Below are 27143 nucleotides of genomic sequence, written 5' to 3'. Positions count from 1 at the left end.
CCCCCACCAAAATGTATATAATGGGTACAATCAGCCCTGGGCACTGCCGCCCCCTTTGTCTAAGCACATGCCATCATAAGTCTGCACCCCAGAGAGTGCTAAGCAAGGGCTGAGGGGCTGCAACAGTGCCACCCCCTGGGCTCTCCGCCCGTGCTACGGCACCGGTCGCACCGCCCTCCCTACAGCCCTGGTTACATTTATTACATGGTCATCAGTTTCTCAGCTGCTGTGTTTATATACTGTAGATTCAATTAACAAAAACATTGTTATACTGATATTATGTTACATTGAGATATCACTGACTCACGTAGCTGCTCTATTGGGAAACATTTCACATCTATTTACCTTGTGTGGCTGAACTCTTTATTTAAGTTGCTAGTGTACTTTTTTCTATGCTTCAGGTACACAGAGGAACCAGATGGTGGAGGCTTAAAGAAAGGAAAGAAAGACATATCTTAGAACCTTAGCTTAACACATTTATAGTAAAGTAAATGACCATTTAGAACTGGTGTGCAGCACAGATGGTGTAATGGTTAGTATTACTGCCTCACAGCACTGAGGTCGTGGGTTCGATTCCCACCACGGCCCTAACTGTGCGGAGTTTGTATATTCTCCCTGTGCTTGCGCGGGTTTCCTCCCACACTCCAAAAATATACTGGTAGGTTAATTGGCTCCCAACAAAAATTACTCCTAGTGTGTAAGTGTGTGTGCATGTGATAGGGAATATAGATTGTAAGTTCCACTGGGGCAGGGAGTGATGTGAATGGCCAACTATTCTCTGTAAAGCGCTGCGGAATATGTGTGCGCTATATAAATTAATAATAAATAACAATAATAATAGTGTGTTTAGATAGGAACTAAAACTAAAAATGACATGAGATATTGTTTTTTTACAGAATGAAGCAGACTGCACAGTTGTTCGTGAGATGTTGGACCAACTCTGAAATCAGTTTTCAGGTTTTTTTAGTCTTTTTTTTGCTGTTATTTTAGCCACTGCATATTGCTAAGGTTATGGAAAACCCATCACAAATTTTAGCTATTTTTTTTTAAAGACATTTTATTGGGTTTTTACAAAATTACACATATCCAAACAAATAAAGTGTGTATAATTAGAAATAAATGTTTAAAATATAAATGAAAATATATAGATAAAATATAAAGAATTTCAATACAAGATATATGAATGAAAATGTATATCTGTGGATGGTCTCAATTAACAATTTTAATAACACACCAAAATAAAAGCTTGTCCTAGACAATATACATAATATGAAATGAAATAAAATACATACAAAGAAAATAAAACAATGGGAAAAAGGGATACTAGTCAGGAGAGAAGGGGAGAGAATGAGGGAAAGACAAGACAGGGAAATACTATGCGTGCTGTGGTGAGAGGGGTTGTCTCTCACCTGAATTGCATACATTTTTGTGAGATCAGCTCCCTCCAAGGGATGCTGGAGTGAATCCTGTGCGTTCTGCATTAGCAGTGGAGGTGTGGAATTCCAGGTTTTCGCAGTTACACAGACCCAGCCGGAATAATCACTGGAGCACAGGAAGAGATTTAAGCTCTTTGCTCCTTATGCCGGTCAAGCTAGCCAGGCGACAGGCCAGGGGTGGTGGTTAACATTATGGTGCCAGGACCTGGAAGGTCCACATATATTGTAACTTCTGATTGTTAAGCACAAAGAGTGCTGGGACATTTACTGTTATGTTTATTTATTTTATTTTCTGTATGTGCCTGTGTGTATCCAGGCCTAAACTCACATATGCTGAAGTGCAGCGTCTGATGCCATTAAAAGACGCTGCTTTACCAAGTACCTGTCTGTCTGGAGTCCTCATTTCTATACCCCATGTTATATTTGGTAGCCCATATGAGGAAGTGCACTGCTGTGTCACAGCACAATCGCTAGATGCTTCCAGCATACTATAGCAAAGGATTTGATAAGGCAAAATGTTTGGTATACGCGAGTATGGTTGGCGAACCAGAAAAAACGCAGTTATATTAAGGATTTTGTGTAACTTGCTTTGCACTGACAAAAAAGCTGTTTGTGTGTATACTGAGGAAAAAAAAAGTTACTTTTCTTTTGTTTGTTTTTTACTAAGGTGCTAAGACATATCAAAATCCTGATTAGTGTGTTTACCAGCTAATGTTCATGCTGTCTAATTAAGTTCAGCTGTTGTTTGAACAGAGCAAGACACATATAGATGTGTCCACATACATCTATCCTCCATGTGCTACAAGTCGCGCCACACATAACACGGGAGCTCCATGTACCTCTGCAGAGATGAGTGTCTATTGTGCGACTTTTTACCTTCAAATGCGTCTTATTCACACAGTGATGCGAATTAAAATGATATGCACCATGCCTATGTTCTCTGTGCATCTGCGGGTATAGCTGCATGTGAAATGCTACATTACAGTATCAATGGCTTTAACACTGTAACGTAGCGTTTGCATGCAGATTACACCCACGCTGTGTGAATAAGACGCATCTGAAGGTAATAGTCGCACAAAAAGAGTCTCAGCGCTACTGAGTCACGCCACGGAATGGTGCGATTAGAACGGCTGTTTAACGCGCAAGGAGGCTAGATGTATGAGAACACATCTATACTGAGGTTTAATTACTGCAGTGCTGAAAGAGAAAAAAAAAGTTATTCTTTCCCTGTGTTCTGTTTAACCCCTGCATTGCTTAAAAAACAAAAGCAGTGTTTCCTTTTTATGTGTTAAACTTGAATAACTATTGCTTTGATTAAAGAAAGAGATATATTTATTTGTGTAAACTGGCTTGTCATTTGTCTTCTCTTAAAGCCCCAAAGTTTCTACTTACCCCTCCCACTGTAAAAATGGAGGAAATTTATTGTACTATAGCAACTTTGCTGGTCTCTCATCAAAAGACAGAGGAACAAATGTTGCAGCTGCTGACCCAGTCAGTGGGCACGACAAGTGCAGGGCATCTAAAAAAATTGTCTGCCTCAGATGACCCAGAGGTATATTTGCTGATATTTGAGATGGTGGAACATCATTTAAAGTGGCCAGCAGATACTTGGGCTAATAGACTTGCCCCCTATCTCACTGGTGAGGCTCAGAAAGCCAATACTGATTTGTCCTCTGCTGATACAGAGAAATATGACCTAGTCAAAAGTGCCACTCTGGCCAGGTCAGGTCTCACTCCTTTTGGGAAAGCACTCGCTTCAACGAATGGGCCCTACTACCAGGGGACCCAATTTGGAAGCAAGTTGCAGAACTCACCAGACAGGGGCAAAGTTGGCTTCAGCCAGAAGACCCCACTGCTGCTCAGATTGTAGAGACGGTGGTTGTTGACCAGTGTATAAGAACCCTCAGTCGGTATATACAGTACTGGTTCATACACACTGATCGTCAAAATCTAGAGGAATTAAGTACAGTGTTGGAGCAGTATGAGACCGCAGGAAATATGACGAGAATGCCAGAAAAGACACCAGGGAATTAAGATGGCACCACATTGGCCTCAGACCTCGACTGTCACCCCTCCTCAAGGAAGCGCCGCTGGAGATGCCAGGGTTAGTTGAAATACTCTGCGATCATGGGTCCACAGAAAACTTCTCCCGGGTGCGAGTGAGCCCAGAATTCTCCCCAGAAATTTTTTCCAGCTAAGTGGCATCAAGAAAAAGCCGGGTGGAGGCCTTCGCAATAATAAAATATTTTATACCCTGACCTTATAATGATTTAAACTTGAAATAATAGCTCCTATACAGAGAGTGGGCGCAGGTCTACTCTCTTTAATGTGTTCAGGAGACTGTTCCCATCCAAACAGCGCACCCTTGCTTTTATACAGGGGAGGGATCTCTGCCCTCCAGCCTGACACCATCCTGTACTGTGACAGGCCTGATCTGCACCACCCGGCACTCTCCCCTGCCCCAATGCGCTGCATCCCCGAACAACCTACTGCCCGGAGCTCCCGCCCCGCCGGAAATGCACTGTGTTTTGTCGCCCAGAACCCTCACTAAAGTGTCCTTGTTGCCGGCGGACACAGATGGCAGATGGACTGGGAGCCTTTGATGGGAATAACATGTGATGTTGGTGCAGCTCACCGTCACATTCAGCATCTGTGTCCATGGCAACAACGACACATTGAGGATGACCGGGCAAAAGAGGACACGGCGCATTGGGGCGGGAGGAATTTCCGAGCGGTAGCTGTTTCTTGCCGGGTGGTGCGCCCACAAAAAACAGCCTGGGGAGAACACTGGAGCCTCACCATAAAGGGGCACACTTATGAGGTGGTCGCAGTGGTTGGTCCTAAGCTCCCCTATTCTATCATATTAGGACGCAATTTCCTAACATTTGTTGAGCTCTTAAAGGAATCACAGAGACAACGCCAATGTAAAGTCTCCAAGACCCTACCTCCAAAAAGGAAGAAGAGTGGAAAAGCACAGCCAGCCCTTTTGGAGTGGGAACCTCTGTGCAATTGATATCTGAGGAAAGAAATCCGCAACACTTTGCCCAGTTACGGCCAGACAGAAATATTGGCAGAGATGTTATACCAAATGCAGATATTGCCATCAATGTGCTGGAAACTGCCACCCCTCAGGTTCCTGGGGGCCGCTCTAGTTTGTCTGGCCCTACAGAAGTTCCATTGACAGACACCTTGTCAGCAAAACAGTGAAAAGAAGCGGAAGACTTAGTTGGCAATAATCAGGATGTGTTTTCTTCCCTGCCAGGATGCACTGCCTTAGTAGAGCATGAGATAAATACATCTGAAGGAGTGTTTGTAAAGCAGCGACCGTATCACATCCCTGAGGTGCGGCGGCAAGCAGTCCAGCAAGAGGTGAAAGAGATGCCCCAACTTGGGGTCATTGAAAAGTCCAACAGTAACTGGTCAAGCCCTATTGTGTTGGTCCCCAAGCCATCCATTTTTGCAATGACTTTAGGTGCTGGTATCAGGTTTCCAGATTTGACGCATTCCCGCTACCATGGGTGGACGAATTAGTAGAAAATTTGGTGAGTAGCTGATATCTTACGACCCTGGACCTCACAAAAGTGATATTGTCAAATTCCCCTAAGTGAGACTGCCAAGGAGAAGACTGCCTTCCCGACCCCTGATGACCTGTTTCAAAATAAAATGCTCCCTTTTGGCCTTCATGGGGCACCAGCGACATTTCAGCATTCCATGGATCGCCTACTGAGGCCACACCAGGGGTACGCTATAGCCTATCTAGACGACATTGTCATGTATACAGAAAATTGGGAAGAACATTTGTCCAAAGTCCAAGAAGTGCTAAACAGTTTAAGAGAGCACAGGTTTGTGGCTAATCTGGACTTTCAGAGGTCAATTACCTTGGGTATGTGATTGGCAATGGGCAAGTGAAACCCCAACTGCAGAAAGTGGAGGCAATTCAGTCCTGGCCAAGACCCTCCACCAAGAAACAAATTAGAACTTTCCTTGGGCTGCTAGGCTATTACCACTGTTTCATTCCAAATTTTGCGTCCAGAGCTTTACCCCTGACTGAGACCCTTAAGAAGACTCAACCAGAAAGAATTATCTGGCCAAAACAACTAAAGCAGCCTGAGAAGATATGAGGACTGTCCTGTGTTCCAAACCAGTTCTACAGGCACCGGATTTTCCGGAAACCCTTTGTCCTGCAAACCAACGACTCCAATGACAGGCTTAGGAGCTGTTTTTTCACATCCCATTGCGGGCAAAGAAAAGCCGAACCTCTACTTAAGTAGAAAGCTGTTACCACGAAAGACAAGATACACCATACTTGAGCGAGAATGCTTGGCGATAAAGTGGACAGTAGAAGCCCTGAAGTATTATCTCCTGGGAAGAGAATTTGTTTCTCTTCATCCACCTCTGAGGTGGATGCACCGTAACAATTAACCCCAGAGTGACGCACTGCTTCTTGACCATCCAGCAGTACAAGATTGTCATATAGCATCGGCCGGGAGCTCAACATAGAAGAGCGGACACATTGTCCCGGGAAGTTTGAGAAAGCTGTGAAAGAGTGGAGTTGGCAGTTGCGAAAGAAGAAGTGAGAGATCTAGAGGTAGAATCTGTAGTTGATATGACAGTTTCGGGAAGGCAACGCTCTTAACAACTATTCTACCCAGGGGCATTTTAAGAGAGGAGGGGGCTTGTGTGCAGATCTTCTCCCTTCGGGCTGCCGGTGCCGGGATATGAACCGGCGGCTATTTAGCCACCCCGGGACTTCATACCCATTCTGAAAGATATATAGGGAAGCGCCACTGCTTATTAGGCCCTCTATCAACAGAAGTAGTTAGTTTTACCCAACATAAGGCGTGATCAGACATGCATATTGGTTTGATTTTGGAAACTAAAACATGTGGGAACATGCTTTCTGACATTAAAATAAAATCAATGCGGGAAAGAGCTGTGAGCTGCTGAAAGACATGTGTAATCACGTTCTAAAGGAAGGCACACCCCCATACATCTAACAGGTGAAGCTTTTGAGATATATAAGGGATACCAATCTTTGGGATAGTGGACCGCATCCCAGTACAAGCGGACTGATCCATAAGAGGCGAGGCAACTAAATTAAAGTCACCACCAAATATCATAGGGACATTTGCATAAATATACATATGTGAAAGAATAGGCAGAAAAAAATCTGGAATAGACATTAGGGGCATATATATTACATAGCAAATAACGAAAATAATTAACTATCTACCCTGGGGGTCAACAATTGTAGAATTAACTTTTGTTTGGATATATTTGGATATGTTACCAAAATCACAACTCCTCTGGCTTTTGAAGAGAAGGACGCCGAGGCCACAACACACCATCCAAGGGAATTTAATTTTAAAACTTCAGGGGGTAATAGATGAGATTCCTGTGGAAGGGCTATATCAATATGAAGCTTAGATTAAACAATGACCACTCCGTACTCGGTGCCTAAGAGGAACTGCCTCAAAACACATGTCTAAGAAAACAAAACAAGCAAACAAAGTAATACATTGCAATAGTCCTATAGTGTAATGTAATTACAAGGCAGACCACTTTCACAGTTTGCATGAGTATAATCAAGTGACTAAATCAACCACGATAGCTTTTTGCAATTTTGTTATTGGACCATTATTTAGCAACCATTTTAATAATTCTAAATAAGCTTTAGTGCAATAGGAACCTTTTGTATTTTCGCTCTTCATTTTCTTAATCATCTTTACAGCCTGGCCCTTAGAGAGTCCACTATGATATTATGCTTCTATTCATAAGCAGAGAGTTCATTAAGATAGTTTATTATGATATTACACTGCTATTCAGAGGAAGATAATACTTTCAAACACAGAGAACAAAGAACTAGGAACACATGATAAGACGTCACTACTTGTTACTACTGACCGAATAATAATAGACACAGAAAATTTAAGTGAAGACTACATGCTCTAAACCAGAGACACTTTTGATTGTTATCAGCCAACAGGATTTTAAAAGCAGTCTACTCAATACAATCATTTTAGGCATTTAATAATAGGGAATTTTCAAAGAATAAAATGGCAACAACAGATAACAATAGCTCTCACTGAGCTACAGTATATAATAAAGATTCAAATTATGGTATGTGAATACTGACATACATTTGTGAATTACAATATGTATTTTTGTCTATTAAGAAACAACATGTTACATACAGATGTATATCATTAAAATATACAGATATAACATACAAGTACAAAACCAAGGTAAAGGGCATAGAAAATATACAGGTAGGCTAATTGGCTACCAACACAAATTAACCCTCGTATGTATGTATGTACATGTGATAGGGAATATAGATTGTAAGCTACTCTGGGGCAGGGACTGATGTGAATGGTCGAATATTTTCTGTAAAGCGTTGCGGAATATGTGTGCGCTATATAAATAACTGGTAAGAAATAAATAAATAAATAGAAGAGCTTACAGTCTAAAGGATACATAGAGAGAGATTGCAGCACTTGCAAATTGGCATAACTTTGTGCCAGCTGATGAGAAGTGTAGGGCAAAGTGGGGGCGTTCCTTGCACAGTACAGAGTAGTTCCTTAGTGTGTGGAGGGGCATATGGCCATGTCCAACTCTGCTGAAAGACTTAAATTTTGTGCCAGCTCTGAGCTGGCAGAGTTTGAGTTTCATTCTATTCTTTTAATGCAGGGATGGGGAACCTCAAGGCTGGGGGTAGTATATGGCCCGCGGAATCATTTGCTCTGGCCCTCTGAGGTTTTCTTCTGGTAGCGTCATCTTGCTAGCAGGGTGCCTACAATGGCACCCTGCACCCAGAGTCTATGCAGCAGTACCACCCGGAGCGTCCTTAGGATACTTCAGACAGTCACACCACTGCCCTTACTGCTCCCCGGAGCATCCTCAGGATGCCCCGGGCATTGCTGTAATCACCGGCGATTGTGATCCCGCCCTCATGTGATGTCACACGGAGAGGGCGTGGCCTACACCGGGCCCACAAATAATGTTATATATATATATATGTATATCAAAATGGCCGTCAGCATAAAAAAGGTTCCCCACCCCTGTTTTAATGGAATGCAGCTTGTGTTTTCCAGTGACACAGAGCCCAATGTAAAATATGGCTTCAATACACAGAAAAGTGTTACAACTATTATATGCAGTCCAAATTTCCCTTAGCTTTTATAATTAATATAAGCTGTAAATGAAGCGTAACCGAGTTTGTAATGAAATGTGTGATTCTAGAGTGGTAGGGGCTTAGAAATTTGATGTCATATGGGCTGATGTAGAGTTGAATGTTAGTCAACAGCAGTTGCTACAGAATGCATGCATGGAACTAAGGGTGTCATTCAGACCCGCTCGCGAGCGCAGGACGCTCGCAAGCGGGTCGATGTTCCCCCACTGCGCATGCGCACAATGGAGGGAGCTCCGTCGTGCGCATGCGCAAGACCCGGCGAGCGACGGGCTCTCCATCGCTCCGGGTCTCGCACCAAAGGGGGCGTGCTGTCGATGTTGATTGACAGCACGCCCCCTTTGGTGGGCGTGCCGGGGGCGTGCCTGCCAGATGGAGGCGTTCCCATGGGAACGCCTACCGTCTGAAGCCGGCCCCACTGACATCACTAGTGATGTCAGTGGGAGTGATTTTGGCTCTGATAGAGCCAAAATCACTCCAGGGCTTGCGGCAGCAAGACCCTACCGCCGGGTCTCCGTCGCAAGCCCGATTGTCGCGATGGTCAAGACCATCGCGACCATCATCATGGACGCTCGCATATGCTGTGGGTGGTCACCCACAGCTATGCGAGCGGCCAGGAGGCCGCTCCATTTTCATGGAGAAGAGCCCTGATTCAGAGCGAGCGCTCTGGTCAGAGCGTTCGGCTCTGAATCAGGCCCTAAGGGCCTGATTCAGCTTTGGGAATAGAGTGAGAATTAGCACTTACTGTAACTGTGTACCTGGACAAACCATGTTACAATGCAAGGGGTGTAAATACATACATTATTTTGCATGTAGTGTAAATACTGGCTGCTTTTGTATATAGCCCACAAATACTGCACAGCTTTATTATTACATTGCACTTTAGATGTCAGTTTGGACACCTCCCTCCCAAATGTAAATCTCTCTGCATATTTTAGATCTGCCCCACCTGCAGTGCAGCATAGTTTCACCAAGATGATCAGTTAAGTGCTAAATCTTACTTTATTTCCAAAGCCAAATCAGGCCCTAAATGCATATACAGTATTAGTCCATACGGAGACATGTACGCACCGCAACACTTTCTTTGGATACACGTGATCATCAATAGTCAACACTTGCACCAGCCCTATCCTTAGAGCAAAAGAAATGTCTGAAAACAGGTGTATTTACACTTCCGCATAAATCTGCATAGGCTGCAACTCCGTCAAGACTGGACATTGCCTACAGTATGTGAGAATGCCCATTACAGCCCAGTTATGCTGGATGTAGTCAGGATCCAAATGGTCAGAATGCAGAGTTATAATCCTAACAGATTCCGACGGTGAGTATTAGGCACTAGGGGGAGGGTTAGGTTTAGACTGCGGGGGGGGGGTTAGAGATAAGCTGCGGAAGGGGACGATTAGGGTTAGGCTACGGGAGGGGACTGTTAGGGTTAGGATGGGGTTAGAATACTTTCCAAAATCTGTTGGGATTTTGAATTTCGGGACACCGTTGTTGGTATTCTGACTGTCAGCATTGTGACCCGCCTTGCATTAGCTCCAAAATAAGGGCAGTGGGCCTGATTCAGAGATGGACAGTAATGCATTCTCTCACGGATCGCAGTTGCTAAAATATGCTAATGCCTTTCAAAGCACAGCCGAGCATAGGGGCGCCCACTGCTGCCTTCTCATATCTGTACGACGACGTGCAACAGCGTACACATCGGTACCATAGACAGCCATGCTGCATATGCGGCGAGTCTGACAAACCACAAATACTGCAGCTCTCCTGACATACAGGGAGCTCTCATGCTGCGTAGGAGATTGCAATGGCTAATTTATGCACGACCATGTAATGGCGTTTAAATGGTCAGACACGCCTGTGTTCTTATAACCACTCCCCCAAAACACTGACTACCTGTCACTCACTTTGCGAATGGTTCCTCTGTACGAACGTAGTTGCAATACAACCGCTGCACGTGCGCAGAGTGGTGCTCATGCATGCACATTAGCAAACAATAGTTCGTTCTGCATAAATATCATCATTGCATCTGTCTCTGAATCAGGCCCAGTGTAAGGACAGAGTAAGGGTCAAAACATTAAAAATATTCAATGATCTTACAAAGACAAAGAACATGGAGAAGAGTCTATTACAGTGAGGAAGGACAGTCTGCTGGCGGGAGGATCGATTACACGGATGAGATACAGCTATGGAGGAATCCTGTATACTATGGCTTGATATCATGATATTTGTTTAAATTTGTTTATGTTTAGTGCTCATTTAAATAGGAGACAAGCTGCCGGTCATAAAATGGTAAAGCATTTAAAATTGATTGCTTCTAGGCTCTATGTGATGTAGCAAGATAACAGTGGGGTATAAATTTTTTAAGCTTTATCTGTTATACAGTTATAGAAAATGAGACATTTTTTGAAATCTAACATACACTATGTAGAAAAAAGTGATTGGACTCCCCAGCTCAAGAGAGAAGAATATCATTGCACACCAGTTCCAAATGCCCAATAATGTGGCGGTTTTGACAAGAACACTTGGTAGGGAGGCCCACGCACTTACAGTTCTATGGAAACAACAAATGTTATTATCAGGACAACAATACCACCTGTCATGTTTCCAGGGCGACGCTGGACTGGTATACCGAAAATTCGGTAACCCGGATGGACTGGCCAGCTCAGAGACCAGATCTTAACCCCATTGAGAACCTCTGGGACGAATTGGAGCGACGGGTGTGTTCTAGGCCAACTCGACCTTCTTCAGTCTCACAGTTGGTCCCTGTACGTAAGGTGGAATGGCAAAACATACCGCCTGCTGTTGTCCAGGAACTTGTGGACAGTTTGCCAAGAAGGGTGTCTGCAGTAATCACTGCACGTGGTGAACCTACAGAGTACTGACGTCAATAAAATCTTGTTGATCTATTTGCTGTCAGTGTCCAATCACTTTTGTCTATATAGTGTATCTTAATTAAGCTGTTAAACAAAATAATCAACTTGAATTTGCACATATGAAATAATCACAATTAGACAAATGTAATTAGGAAGCTTTTAGGTACTATTGCACAATTGAAAGTAAAGTACTAATACAACTTCATTATAATAAGGTTATTCTGAAGGCAGCATAGATTATAACTTTACCTCAATAAACAGTATAGAAATACCAAAGTGCATCAGCTTACAGAGTGAGCAGATGAAGAAGGAGAATAGATGGCCAATAGTTCCAGTGATCACTGTCCATCAAAGATAAAATACTCGCTGTATCATGCTCTAACTGTATTGCTGTTAGCATTGCCTGGAATGCAATTTGATTCTCTGAAGGCTCTTCTATGACAAATTACATTGATAACAGAGTAACAAAAATGAGAAGTTGGGAAGAGCATACAGAAAAAAATAACAATAGTGAGAGACAACAAATATCCATCCAGCAATGAAGAAACTCTGTTGTATAACAAACTTCATTATAGTAAACATAAAACAATAGAAATAAAAGTATAACACCTGTCCAAACACAGGATTTAAATCATGAATGTTGCCACAAATCTGTCAGCCTCAGTAAGTATCAGTATTTTGCACGGTAAGGACTCCCATGTATAGTGCAATTGTCATTTTGACATCTTTAGTAAAATGAATTGCATGTCCAGGGTCACATATACTTGATTCCACTGAGTAAGGATAAGCGAAACTGTAGAAACATTTTGCGCAAATCAAGTATGGTAAAGGAAAAAATATTTTACAGGGCTAAACAGTGATCATGCTTCAACAGTTCTACAAAATGTCATTCCGCGCTGTGTTTGTAAATACGCATTTTGAAGTATTTCTATTTTATGCATAGAGTTGAGAGAAAAATGATTAGTCCATTCTGGTGTTGTCGGGCTACAAATGGAACCACTAAACCTGTCCCCAAATAGGACAAATAATCCACAGGTCAGTTCTGAAACTTTTGCCTATCTCTACAATTGAATGAGTTCTAAGATGACTGTCAGAATAAAGGGAACACTAAGTAGTTTTAGATTTAGTAGGGCATTGGACGTTCACTGGCCTCCCCAAAAACTTAATTGAATGTGCACTGGACATACATCTCCAATTGTCTGCAGCTTTTTTGGAGGGATGTGGCAGCATTTTCCCACAATGCATTCCACCTCTTTATAGTGGTGGAAAATAGTACTGGTCCAGTCTGTTTACTAGTGCCCCTAGTAGATTATGGAGCTTGATTCAGAGCCACTCGTAAGCGGCAGCTCGTTCGCTCCGAGCGATGTTTGCCCAACTGCGCATGCGTACGGATCGTTATACGCATGCGCGAACCAGTCAGTGCGGCCGAAATTCATGTGCTCGCAAAATAGCGAATGCCTGATAATTTGAGTGACAGGATGAGGCGTATGTGGGTGCTAACAGGGGAAGGTGCTTGAAAACGGGGAGTGGAGATCCGATCGTAGGCGTGCTTAAAGGTCAAAACGGGCGTTTTATGGGTGTGCATATTTAAAACAGCAGCGTCATTGACCACGTCACTGGGTTTTTTTTTAGCCAGAACTGCTCGCAAAATTGTGGTAGCAAAAACCAACCACAAGAATAGCGAGCAACTCATACCCTGTTCGATGTACTCGATTAATCTAATAAATAGTGGACATGACGTAGGATGCGAGCGGCCAGGGGGCGTAGTTTCCCAAAAAACGACCGCAAGTTTTGTTCGCTCGTTCAGACCTAGAGGCGTGAACAGACCGCAAACAGCGAACGGTTCATTTGAATAGCCACCCCTATTTTCAGGATGAGCGAGCGCTAATTGCGTCCGGCTCTGAATCAGGCCCTATGTCTTTCTCTCAGACTGCCATACTAACATACAGTATATATCCAGTTTCATGTGAGAGTAACAAGTGCAGATATACTCGCATATGATCCAAGTGACAACTCCTCACAGAAAGTCACTGAGGTGTGTTCTTTAGCTATGGTATTGAAAATAGAAGACAAATGGATCTACTTAGTAGCTCTGTCCATAAGCATAATCATGACGGGTAATTATTTGAAATAAGTTACCTACCTTTAGATACCAACAGATTTAGCATAAGATGAAGTGATGAAGGTTGCCTAACCCGAATGAGCCATGATACAGTGAAAGTACATAACAGGCATTGTAATGACATGAGTTGGGTTTATGTGTACATACACTGTATATGCTGAATTGCACAGTATAATGGGCGCCTTACCATTTTAGCTAAGGATGGCTTTGGTGAAGTGTCAGATCTGATTTCTTCCAATGTTTTTTTCTCAATGACTGTCTCCTTGGGTTTAGAGTCCTAGAAGAGAAACAGATAACTATTAAGATGCTTAAAAGGTAGAACATACCAATACTGCAGGCCATTAACAAGCAAGGTACTAGATTACAAACAAGCCTAAAGGCCCCCATACATCAGAGATTGATTGCAGCAATCGTGCAAATTGCAATCAATTGTGTATAAAAATCATTCCCTTTTCAATCGATTGCAGATTGCAGAATTGCCACAATCGATTGAAAAAGGGCAAGATTTTTATACAGAATCGATTGCAAATTGCACGATTGCTGCAATCAATCTCTGATGTATGGGGGCCTTTAGTTATATACAGCAATTTGTCAGGTTAAATAAAGGCACCAAGTCTGTCAGGTTCAATGTTCAGCTGTGTTGATCAAGGGTAAGGTAAGCTATATCAGCTGTGCTGGAAATGTAATTCAGCTAGAGGACCCCACACATAGCAATCAAATGGATTTCCTAATCACTCCAATTATCCTATTACCCATAACTATAAATACCATTTCCTGTAAGAAAAGCATCTAAAAAAAATTTCAAATGAGCTTATGAATTTTATCATTACCAGATCCCTAGGGAAGGAACTCTGGCCACCCATGGTGATGTTCTCCAATCTCACTGGATGTTCCATATTCACCTGCCCTGCCTATAAAAAGTTGTCTTACTTCCCAACAGTTTAGCAGACTAAACCATGATATAACCATGTCCCCTACAAAGAGGTCATGATTGCATCATATTAGGGTTGTGACCACAGCACAATAGGGGTTTGGCCACACTCCCGGGATTATCTAGCACTTTTAGTTCTACCTAAAACTAGTCCTCTCCCTTGCAGACAGCTATCTAGTATTGCTGCATGGCTTCCACAATGGCCTAAATCGGGACAACTAGGAGCTATGGCAAATCATTTCATTTACCTTGACCACATAAAGTAATAAAGTAGGTAATCTCTAATTTTGGGATTTTTAAGAAAATGATAATTCAGCTTTAAAGACTGTTCAAGAATGATATTTTAACAGATGAAAGTGGTTTTGCTGTGTTTAGTATAAGTATTTTAAATCAGCATGTATTTCAGTCAACAAATATTAATAACCAATCTTGATTTTTAAACTACCATGGTCCTCCATTATTTTGTTTAATGTGACTTACAGATAATGTTATATAAATGCCTATAAAAGCAAAATACAAAGTTCATTTACTATACATGTTCTTTCAACCAAGCGACATGCCGTGGTAAGTTTTTGGTGCAAGCTTCTATTTATTTCATACAATGTTTAGTGCAAAAAATAAACAATAATATAGCAGTAATATGGAAAAATAAAATATTTGCATTACTTTGTTTACCTTGCATTCCACTACGCTTGTAGACTGAGAGGAGGGAATCGGTCTGAAATACCAACGGCTGAGGATATCCTCCCGACAGCGTCTGGTAAGTACTCTAACCCACATCTGTACCCCTCCTAACCCTCCTTTAGGGGTGCCCAACCCTAACCTCCCCCATGTGGTCCCTAACCCTAAGTACCCCCCCCCCCAGGGTGTCTAAACTTATTCCCCCCCCTTCCCACACCCTAAACTTAAGCCTCCGGGGGGGGTGCCTTACCGTAAGGCACCACGGGGGTGCTTCAACATAACACTACCCCCCCACCCCCACCCCCCTGCAGCTACAAGCTAACTCTCCCCGGCTCATCTCGTTCAGTATACCGGGCGTCAGGATTTCGACGTGGGGCTAAAGATAGGCGTCAGCATTTCCACGCCTATCCTTAGTCCAGGGTCGTCCTTCCGCCGTATGGAATCCGATGGCCGGCATTCCAAGCGGCAGTAAGTTAATCGCATCCCTATAATATAATATAATACAAATTGTCTAGTCTCTTTAGATGAGACAAATGTTTTATTAGCTACATTTTCCAGATGCAACCTGCTACTCTGGCAGCAAATAAGGGCAGGGAATTTTGCTCTATAGGTTGGTTCAGAAAACGAGTCTGCAGAAAACAAAAAAAAACAGAGACATGAGCTGCTTGGTGCAATGTTTTAGGGGCATTTTAGATAGGCAGCCTTTGCAAATGTGTTAGGTAGGTTCATAATGTTTGTTTTACTTTCTAAAAATAACTGAAAGACTGATGCTGGAAAATGAGAATTCTATCATAACTAAATGACATTAATCAGCCATTAGGTGGCACTGCAACTCATGTTTCTACAGTTTTATTTATTTTTGCTGGTTTGAATTGGTGTTCTAATTGCAAGATATGAATGCATGCGATAAATATGTACACAGTCTGCCTGCCTCTCTGAGCTCCCATTAACCATATGACTGAGCATGGACGCCAGCAATAGATGCACCATTAACCCAGTGAAAAATAGTTTTTAATCAAATTAATAGATCTTATCGGGCCCTAAAACACTTTGCGTTGTGTGTAAGAGTCCTTGGATTATCGGTTGAGCTTTCCTTCTAAAAAGCAGTGTATTATAAGATATACATTATGATGTTGGAAGAAAGCAACTTACATCTTAAGAGTTCAGAGAGATTATAAAAAGTATTTAACTCTCCTTGGAATTTCTGCATAGAAAGATAAGAAATATCTAATGTTCTTCTCATTCCCATACACCAGAACAGGCTGCCAGAATAGCTATTAACGCCTCTTACTCTAACCATGCCAGCTGAGTAGTTTAAACATTTTTCACATTTAGGTGTCATCTCACTTAATGCAATATTTAAAAATACATTAGTATTATATTAAATACTACTCTCACATGTTTTTTAAGGAGCGATACCACTTGCTTTGTGAAATGCAGGAAAGGAAACTTCGCATTGAGCAAACAGTCAGTAATTTCATGTAATGGCTACTAAGAGCATTATAGGGGTATTCAATATGGGTGCGATAACATCGTTTTTTGCGTTAATATCGCACTTTTTAACTTTTTTGCGTTAATATCACTGGTTTTAGTTTTACACCGTATTCAATATCAAAGACTTATCGCAGTTTTGTAAAGTCTTTGCTAAAAAACGGGAATAAGTTTTCACCAATGAATAGGTGTCGAAAAAAAGTGCAGAATTGGGGTTTAGGGGTGCAGGCTTAAAAAAAATAGCCTGCACCCCTGGGAATGACATTTAAAAAAGAACTGTGTCAAAAAAAGTTTTTAAAAAAATAGGGACACCCCAAAAAATAAATGTAAAAATTGGGGTGAAAAAAAAAAATGGGAAAAAATTGTTTAAGAATAGGGAAATAGGTTCAGGGCTATTCTGCAAGTATGCGGCAGATGTTTTCTAGAATATAATTATAGCGGCAGGTGCACAAATGCAGAATTTTTAAAAACTTACTTTAGGGACTTAAAAATATGCTAGTACCCATTTTCATGTACCCCAAATTTGATGGGACCACTTAACAAAAACGAAAAAAATAACCTAAGTGCTCTTCTGCATCACTTCTTCAATGTCGGAAAAAAAACACCTGCTGCGGCTATTTAAAACCCCGACTTACAATTAAAGGCTAAAATGGGGGTACCCATAGTGATCCCCCATGTTTTTACAACTTTAGGGGGGTCTTACAATTATTTTATGGAAAAATTCGTAACTTTACGCAAATCCAACTTCGGAGTTCCCGTTTTCGTTAATTTTATATTGAATACGGGGATAAGCGGAAGCGCGCACCAGACTTTAACGCAGGAAAAAACTCCGATATGAAATGTTAACTTCGACAGTGAAGTTAACGTTTCATATTGAATACCCCTCTTAATTTACTCTCTAGTGCATGTCAGCCAGAGGCATAACCGCAATAAGGCGAGGCGAGACCTTCATCTCTGACAATATAAACCTAGGGGTGGCATTGAGAACCTTGCCTTCTGGCACCTCCCTTCCCTCAATGTTTTGGTGACTGACACTCTCTGCAGGGGAGTATCTACCCATTGGCCAGGATGGCACTTGCCAGTAGTTCTGTGATGTCAGTGGCCACCAGCAGGGACGTATACACAGTTACACACACACATAGCGGAGTCAGTGAGTGAGTGAGGGAGTGACCTGCACCGCATGCTCTCTCCAACTGTGGCCACACACTATGCTGCTGTCGCTCGCGGAGTTTGATGGGAAAAGAAGCGTGTTACATGTACGGTCCTGTCCCTCCCCCCAAATGTGAGGCGTCTATCAGCAGCAGAGCCGGAGCTCAGCATGGCCCCTTATTCCCTCACACACCACTGGTTGATGGCGGGTGGGGAACAGACGGTGCACCTGAGAGTGAGGGAGATGAGTGGCTGTCACCAGTCAGTCTATGATTTGTGTCCTCCTGATGCTGCAGCCTGGATGGAGAGGAGAGGGCTGTGTATGTCATGTGCTGCATGTGTGGACACTTACCTTACACATGTGTATGTTACCCCTGTCAGAGTGTGCCAGGTGAGTGTGTAACATGCAAAGTGTGTGCGTAGCTTTTTATAGGTGTGCACCCATGTGCTTTCAGCCAGTCCCTTTGCCAGGAGTGCTCGGACCCCCAGATACACCCCTGCCTCTATGCAATAGCTGATTATAGGTAGAAGCACAAGACTGAGAGTTACCTGTGCTCCTGCCTGCACTCTGTATCACACCATGGCAACTGATAGCATCCCCCTTCCATGCACACTGTGTCAGACATCACTGCTCTACTACAGTGAAGACAAGAGAGAGCACAAGTGACTCATCTTTCTTCCTGCAATCCATCATTGCAGAACATGTACTGTGACTAGAGCGTAAGGAGAGCAGGGAAGGGGCTGGCATCAGTACAATGCCAACGGATTTCAAGCACACACAAAACAAAAATAGGCTTGCGATCACTTACTTATATAAGTATAATTCATTCTAATGCTAATTGTGTTAGTCAGCTGTGATAATCAGTTATAATTAGTGCACATCTAAGGTGCCTATTTATCATTGGTGGCAATGAGGCCGATAAAAGTATTACTCCTTATCGCTGCAAATCGTGGTGATAGGTACTGATTTTTGTGGCTACTTTATTTTTATTTTGCAAAAAGGAGCCTGTCCCAGCAAAGAGTTTGGCAGTAAGGTGGTAGTTATTATCGCTATCACCTTACTGCCTGCTCTTATATGCAGAGTATCATTTGCTTTAACTGGCCGGGGAGAAGCATGGAAGCTGCTGGGGAAGGAATACTAAGATCCATCTGCAGCAATACTCCCTCCGTAGGGTCAGCTTTTTGGGAGTTTGGCAAGTTGTGTCAAACCACAGTCCCTTTGAAAATAATGGGGTCTACGGTTTGAAGCATTAGTTAGCCTAATGCAAGAGATTTGGGTTGAATCGTATCTTCATGCCCTGCCCCCTGCTTCACAATGCTGGAAATGTGGCCATGGAGGGGGGCGATAATGACACAATCACAGTCACACACCCACTACGCCCCCAATGCCGTGTCACATCCCAGCCACGCCCCCCGCTATGCCAGCCTGGCTGGCCCCTCCCAGAGGGAACAGCCAGAATGTCGGCAACTATGTGACTCTACCTTGCCCTCTGTAACCAATGCGATTTCCTGTTTCCTATTTGGATTAGTTTGGATTTTCCGCGCCAAAAATCGGGTCTCATAAAGAGGTAAAACGTCATCTTTTATGGACAAACATCATCTTTCCTGGATTTTTGTCCGGGAATGATGATGTTTGTCCATTAAAGATGACATTTTGCCTCTTTCTGAGACCCGATTTTTGGCGGGAAAAATCCGAATTTAGCGGGAAAATCCGAACTAATCCGAGCCTGCACATCCCTAGTTTAAACTCACATTGCATAATCTGCTGCTGCATGTTTAGATATCAATCTCGGTCTTTTTATAATCTGCTCAGTTAGTTTTAGATTTAAGTTATTTATTTTCAGGCCTCAGTCACGTAAGATTCATGATCTATTATACTGTATATAAAAGCACTTGATTTACCTGGTCTCTCATGACGTATTGTAGGAAGCAAAGTACCAAAAGTAGGACTAGAAAACTGCAGCTACTTTTAAAAACTTTCCTTAATACGTGTCACCCTGTATTTGTGACAATAGCTGTGAATGTTAAGTGTGAAGAAGCAAGAAGAGTTAAGATGCGACTTTCATCTCATACCAGAGGAAGACAGCTTGTGAGGTGGAGGTATGGGGGGAGGCTGCCAGCTGCTCAGCTCTGAACTACAAATTACTATGTCAGCTACCAGGCTATTTACAAGCACAAAATACTGAACAATCTTCATGTTGTGTATGAGGCTGCATGACTAAACCTTACAGTCACATCTTCATGGAAATGGGGTCCTGTCACAAACTGGACCCAAAATCATTTCTTTTATGCTGCCATTTGCTTTATAGGTGTAACGTTCTGGATATTTGTACCTTAGGCATAATCTGACTCATGTTTTCATGCAACTGCCATTTATTTACTGCATGTGATTTATGTTGAATTAGATCTTCCAGAAATTGGACTGGACCAATTTATTACAGCCTATTCTCAACATAAATGGGTGTTTTTTTGGAGGGTACCCAGAAATATTAAGTATCCCTAAGATGTAACTAGGAGGGACTGCAGCAGAGATCTCAGATATCTGCTGTGGTCTCTTCATATCCGACAGCAGAAGCAGCGCTCAAGTGGAGCTTGGCCATGACCGCTGACGCCATCTTCAGATGGCGTTAGCCTATAGTAGCTTCTGGGCTACCTTTTGCAAATATTTTCGGGATAGGGATCCAAAGGATCCCTTCCTGGTGGTTCTGGACGCCGGCACATATGCAGTAGCACAGATACAGGGGCAAAGCAGGAAGTAATGCGATCACCTTACTTCTCACTGATTGGCGGGGTGAGATCCTATAGGAGCCCCTTACCGTGGCGATTCAGTAATGGTACAGCTAAGCGAATAGTAGGATGTACAGTATGAAAATTCATATACATGAACAACAGTTTCCTGCAAAAACCAGGAAGAGGAATCAGCACTCCAAATATTAGTACAAAAATATTAAAACACATTTTTTGAGCATCACAAAAGAAAAACAATGTTATAAAACAATATATCAGAAGTTGCCATTTTATGTTAAAAATAAAAAATAAATATACTTATTAATATAAACATAAGGCCTGAGATAAGCATCATGCACATTTGAGCCGATTTAGAGAAACCACCTTTGCCATCTTCTGATGTGTTTTACATACATTTTTGTGTGATGATTAAAAAATGCCTTTGATATTTTTCAAATAATATTTGGAATGCTGATTCCTTTCTGGATTTTTCTGGAAACCGTTGCTATTTGAATTAGGGGTGTGCACCGGCCACTTTTCGTGTGTTGTGTTTTGGTTTTGGATCTGGATCTTTCTTCGTGTTTTGGATCTGGATTGGTTTTGCCAAAACCACCCTTCCGTGTTTTGGGTTCTGGGTTTTGTGTTTTGGATCTGTATTTTTTTGAAAAAAAGCATAAAAACAGCTAAAATCACAGAATTTGTAGGTTTTTCTGCTCCTATGCTATTATTAACCTCAATAACCTTAATTTCCACTCATTTCCAGTCTATTCTGAACACCTCACACCTCACAATAGTGTTTTTATGTCATAAAGGTTGCACCGAGGTAGCTGGATGACTATGCTAAGCGACACGAGTGGGCGGCACAAACACGTGACCCATCTAGGCGTGAAACTGCAGTGGCAGACAGGATGGCAGTTTGAAAAACTAGGCCCCAAACTGTACATAATGCAAAGAAAAAAAAGAGGTGCAAGATGGAATTGTCCTTGGGCCCTCCCACCCACCCTTATGTTGTATAAACAGGACATGCACACTTTAACAAACCAATCATTTCAGCGCCAGGGTCTGCCACACAACTGTGGCTGAAATGATTGGTTCGTTTGGGCCCCCACAAAACAAGCTGGCAATTAATCTGTCCCTGCACAAACTGGCTCTACGGAGGCAAGATGTCATCCTCATCTTCCTCATCCACCGATTCCTCACCCTCTTCACTGTGTACATCCTCATCCTCACAGAGTATTAATTCGTCCCCGCTGGAACCACAGGTCCCTCTGTACGTTCTGGAGGCTGGTCTCCCTGGAAGAGTTGATAATTCATTTTATGTACATCATCTTCTCCACATTTTGTGGAAGCAACCTCCTACGCCTTTCGCTGACAAGGTTCCCGGCTGCACTAAACACTCTTTCAGAGTACACACTGGAGGGGGGGCAACTCAGGTAAAATAGAGCCAGTTTGTACAGGGACCTCCAAATTGCTTCTTTTTCCTGCCAGTACAGGTATGGACTGTCTGACATGCCTACTTGGATGCTGTCACCGATGTAATCCTTTAAAAGACAGATGCACGCTTGTCGCTGCTGCTTTGAGGATGCAAGTGCGGCTACAGCCCACACAATTCACAAAGACAGAAAAAAAAAAAAGAATATTTTTATTGTTTGTGGAGCGCACTTTGAGGGTTACACCACCCTTTAACAGACAGACGCACGCTTGTCGCTGCTGCTTTAAGGATGCAGGTGCGGCTACAGCCCACACATTTCACAAAGACCGAAAAAAAAAGAACAATTTTTTTATTGCTTGTGTAGCACACTTTGAGGGTGTCACCACCCTTTAACAGACAGATGCACGCTTGTCGCTGCTGCTTTAAGGATGCAGGTGCGGCTACAGCCCACACATTTCACAAAGACCGAAAAAAAAAGAACAATATTTTTATTGTTTGTGTAGCACACTTTGAGGGTGTCACCACCCTTTAACAGACAGACGCACGCTTGTCGCTGCTGCTTTGAGGATGCAAGTGCGGCTACAGCCCACACAATTCACAAAAACAGAAAAAAGAAGAACAATACTTTAATTGTTTGTGTAGCACACTTTGAGGGTGTCACCACCCTTTAACAGACAGACGCACGCTTGTCGCTGCTGCTTTGAGGACAGTATCATATGCAGTGACAGTAGACTTGTCAGAAATTGTTGGCACGTCCTTCAATCCGGACCAGATGTCCAAACCAGCCCTTGACTTATGACACAGGCGCACGCTTGGCGCTGCTACTATGTTGATGCACGTGCGGCTACATCGCACACAAGTCACAAACACATTAAAAAAATCGTTTTTTATTTTTTGGAGCACTTTGAGGGTTACACCACCCTTTAACAGACAGACGCACGCTTGTCGCTGCTGCTTTGAGGATGCAAGTGCGGCTACAGCCCACACAATTCACAAAGACAGAAAAGAAAAGAACAATATTTTTATTGTTTGTGTAGCACACTTTGAGGGTGTCACCACCCTTTAACAGACAGACGCACGCTTGTTGCTGCTGCTTTGAGGATGCAAGTGCGGCTACAGCGCACACAATTCACAAAGACAGAAAAAAAAAGAACAATATTTTTATTGTTTGTGTAGCACACTTTGAGGGTGTCAACACCCTTTAACAGACAGACGCACGCTTGTCGCTGCTGCTTTAAGGATGCAGGTGCGGCTACAGCCCACACATTTCACAAAGACAGAAAAAAAAAGAACAATATTTTAATTGTTTGTGTAGCACACTTTGAGGGTGTCACCACCCTTTAACAGACAGACGCACGCTTGTCGCTGCTGCTTTAAGGATGCAGGTGCGGCTACAGCCCACACATTTCACAAAGACCGAAAAAAAAAGAACAATATTTTTATTGTTTGTGTAGCACACTTTGAGGGTGTCACCACCCTTTAACAGACAGACGCACGCTTGTCGCTGCTGCTTTGAGGATGCAGGTGGAATCTAGACGGGATTTGGAACCGGGGACACACTACCTCCATCAATTGTCTAAATCCCACTGCACTAATGGCGGATACCGGACGCACGTCTAACACCAACATAGCAGTCAAGGCCTCAGTTATACGTTTTGCTTCAGGATGACTGCTGTCGTACTTCATCCTCATCGCTAGGGACTGTTGGAGGGTCAATTGTTTAGTAAAAGTAGTGATGTTCCTACTTCCTCTCTGGGATGATGAACAACTCCCAGCAGCAGCAATAGCACTAGAAGGAAGTGGTTCTTGATCTTTCCCTATTTTATTTTTATCGGAGAAAGTTTGGTCCTCCATTTATGTTATATTGATATATACGTGCGGCTAAAGCGCACACAAACACAGAAAATATTTTTTTATTTTTGCTGGAGAGTAGTTGATGCACGTGCAGCCACAGTGCACACAAGTCACAAACACAGAAAATTATTTTTTTTTTGGTTTGGACTGGAGTGTACTTTGGGGGTTACAGCACCCTTTAACGGTCAAGCCAGCCGGCCCTTTACTTATGACACAGGCGCACGCTTGGCACTACTTTGTTGATGCACGTGCGGCTACTGCGCACACAATTCACAAACACAGAAAATAATTTTTTTTTTGGTTTGGACTGGAGTGTACTTTGGGGGTTACAGCACCCTTTAACGGTCAAGCCAGCCGGCCCTTTACTTATGACACAGGCGCACGCTTGGCACTACTTTGTTGATGCACGTGCGGCTACTGCGCACACAATTCACAAACACAGAAAATAATATTTTTTTTGGTTTGGACTGGAGTGTACTTTGGGGTTTACAGCACCCTTTAACGGTCAAGCCAGCCGGCCCTTTACTTATGACACAGGCGCACGCTTGGCACTACTTTGTTGATGCACGTGCGGCTACTGCGCACACAATTCACAAACACAGAAAATATATTATTTTTTTAGCACTTGGGGGGAGCACCCCTGATGGACAGAGCACCCCCTGGACAACACTACAGCACCCCTTTAGGACTGGGACACTGCACAGGACTTTGGAGTGGACACAGCCCCTATGGAGAACTGACTGCACAACACAGTCCAGCCAGCCCCTATGGACTTTGAAGTAGTGGACACAGCCCCTATTAACAACAGCAGCACAGCACAACACAGCCAGCCCCTATGGACTTTGAAGTAGTGGACAACAGCAGCACTACACTACACTACACTACACAGCCGAGCCAGCCCTAACTCCCACCCTCCCTCTTCACTGTCCACAGCCGAGTGAGAAAATGGCGCCGACGCGGGTACCTTATATAGGATCCAAAACCCGCGAGACTCGGAAGGCGGGATGATGACGTTTTGCCTCGATTTCAGATCCGAGTCAGGCGGGAAAAGTCGAGCCTGACTCGGATCGGACTCGGATCGGGGGGGCTCGGGGGGGTTCGGATTTCAGAAATCCGAACCCGCTCACCCCTAATTTGAATACATATGAAAGTTGCACTGATTCCATACTGTTCATACAGGAGACACCTCTGTAACCTCTGACTTCGGAGAGGTGGAAACATTTTCAAAGGCACACTACATGATTGTAAACATCAGAACACTGCATACTTGCCTACTCTCCTGGGATGGATGACTGGGAGGCTCCCAAATCTTAGGTGCTTCTCCCGGCCACCCAGAAGAGCAATCAAGTCTACCAGAGGCTACAGTGTGCACCCCTGCGCCCGCCTGGACGCATCCACTTTCCGATGCTGCCAGTGACGCGATTCGCATTGAATCAAGTCATCGTAGTCATGCCCCCCACTTTATAATGTTGGTAATTTCGGCATTGTAAAGCGGGGCCGGGAGCCACAATGAAATAATCGCACCGGTACCCTCCGCTTTGCCATGCTCCCCGCACACACCCTGCTGTGCCAACCTGGCTGCTCCCTCCCGGAGGGGGCAACCAGGAAGTCAGCAACTATGGTGAATGTACAACCTACTACAGACAACCTACTACAGACTTAGCCAAAATAGAGGTAGTCTGGAATCAGTATGTAATACAGGTGGCTGTTTAGCCGCCAGTTGAAATCCCAACACGAGAAGTCCGACAGCAGGAGATTCCGATGCCAGCTGGTATGTACCCTAACCCCCCGGGGGTGCCTAACCCTAAGTCCCCCCAGGGGTGCCTAAACCTAACCCTCCCTTACTGCACCCTAAACCTAACCCTCCTGGGAGGTGCCTAACCGTAACCTACCCCAGGGGGTGCCTAACCCTAACCCTTCCCCCAAAACCTAACCCTAAGCCCGCTACACTCCCTAAACCTAACCCTCCCCCCCTTGCGGCTAACGCTAAGGACGCCCCGGACTTCCCTTGTTCGGGCTGTCATCCTTTGGCATCGGGATTCAGATAGGTGTCTGTATTTTGACTCCACACAAAAAAAAGGTGATGTTATCTAGCGGCACTCTAATGATGAAACAAAGTAGAAGTGAAAGGGTATAGTCAACAATCCTTCAAAATGTCTATGACCAGAAATCCTTATCTTGCCGTAGTTTCTTATAATTCAATAAGTGTGCGTCCCCTGTCGATGAAAAACCAAGCTTTCAGACACTTAGGGCCTCATTCAGAGGCGGTCGGAGGATGCAAGCGGTCGCTCAGAAACTGGGCGGCCACTTGCATCCTGACCGCCCGCCTCTATTTCGGTCGTTAGGCTGTGGGTTTACACCCACAGCTCTAACGACCGCTAGGGTGATGGTCGCAATGGTCAGAGACCATCGCGACCATCGGGGCTTACGACGAGACCCTAGGGTAGGGTCTCACATGTCGTAAGCCCTGGAGAGCTTCTGGCTCTGTCAGAGCTGGGAGCTCTCCACTGACATCACTAGTGATGTCAGTGGGGCCTCCCCCAAACGGTAGGCGTTCCCATGGGAATGCCTCCGTTTGGGCTGCCACCCCCCGGCCCGCCTTGGAAAGAGACCCGCTACGACCGGCGCTGTCGGTCGTAGCGGGTCTCACGCATGCACACGAAGGAGCCGGCTCCCTCGTGCGCATGCGCACTTGACAAACATCGAGGCGGCCGTGCGATCGTAGACCATACGGCCGCCTCTGAATGAAGGCCTTAGTATCTCCTCAGTAGTATCACTGATGACCCCAGCATCAAAGGACAACTATATGGATCTGTATCTCAAAGAGAATGGGAGAAAGGCAGGACATAGCATAATCTCCTTTTAATCAAAAGAGTACACATTTGACATAATTCACAAACATACATAAACAGGAATCCCTTATTGTGGAAGAAAAAAACACAATTGCTGGATGTGCTTTCAGAACTTTGGGAATTAGTTCTTGAATAGGATGGTGGGAGAAACACAGGATGCTCCCTAATGTCCAAACTGGTACCGGTCGCGATGGAGTTCAAATTGCCACTCAGACGGATTCCTCAGAAAGCAGTCGTTGTATTTTGACACCTATCTGAAGTCCCCCGTCGGACTTCTCATGTCGGGATATAGACCGGCGGCATTTAGTCCGCCGGTCTATAAACTGCATCCTGGTAGACTGGGCAGTTTTTTATCCATATTTTTAAGAGAAACAATGAAAACTTTACTAAAGCGGGGGGCCTT

General features: G+C 43.8%; 1 protein-coding gene across 2 annotated transcripts in view; it reads right to left on the bottom strand.

The window, feature by feature from the left end:
• CCDC60 (coiled-coil domain containing 60) overlaps positions 1-27143 on the bottom strand; it is a 323719-nt gene that overhangs the window by 179930 nt on the left and 116646 nt on the right. For both annotated transcript variants that reach the window (XM_088449110.1, XM_088449111.1), the window contains 2 exons: positions 13811-13900; positions 346-428 (listed from right to left, as the gene is read on the bottom strand). In XM_088449110.1, the coding sequence (XP_088305236.1) occupies positions 346-428; positions 13811-13900 (173 nt within the window). The remainder of the gene's footprint in view (positions 1-345; positions 429-13810; positions 13901-27143) is intronic.

Source organism: Taudactylus pleione, unplaced genomic scaffold (genome assembly GCF_031769625.1).
Source record: "Taudactylus pleione unplaced genomic scaffold, aTauple2 ptg000479l, whole genome shotgun sequence".
Taxonomy (NCBI): domain Eukaryota; kingdom Metazoa; phylum Chordata; class Amphibia; order Anura; family Myobatrachidae; genus Taudactylus; species Taudactylus pleione.
The sequence above is the reverse complement of the archived record's forward strand: the minus strand, read 5'-3'. Positions and strand labels throughout refer to the sequence as shown.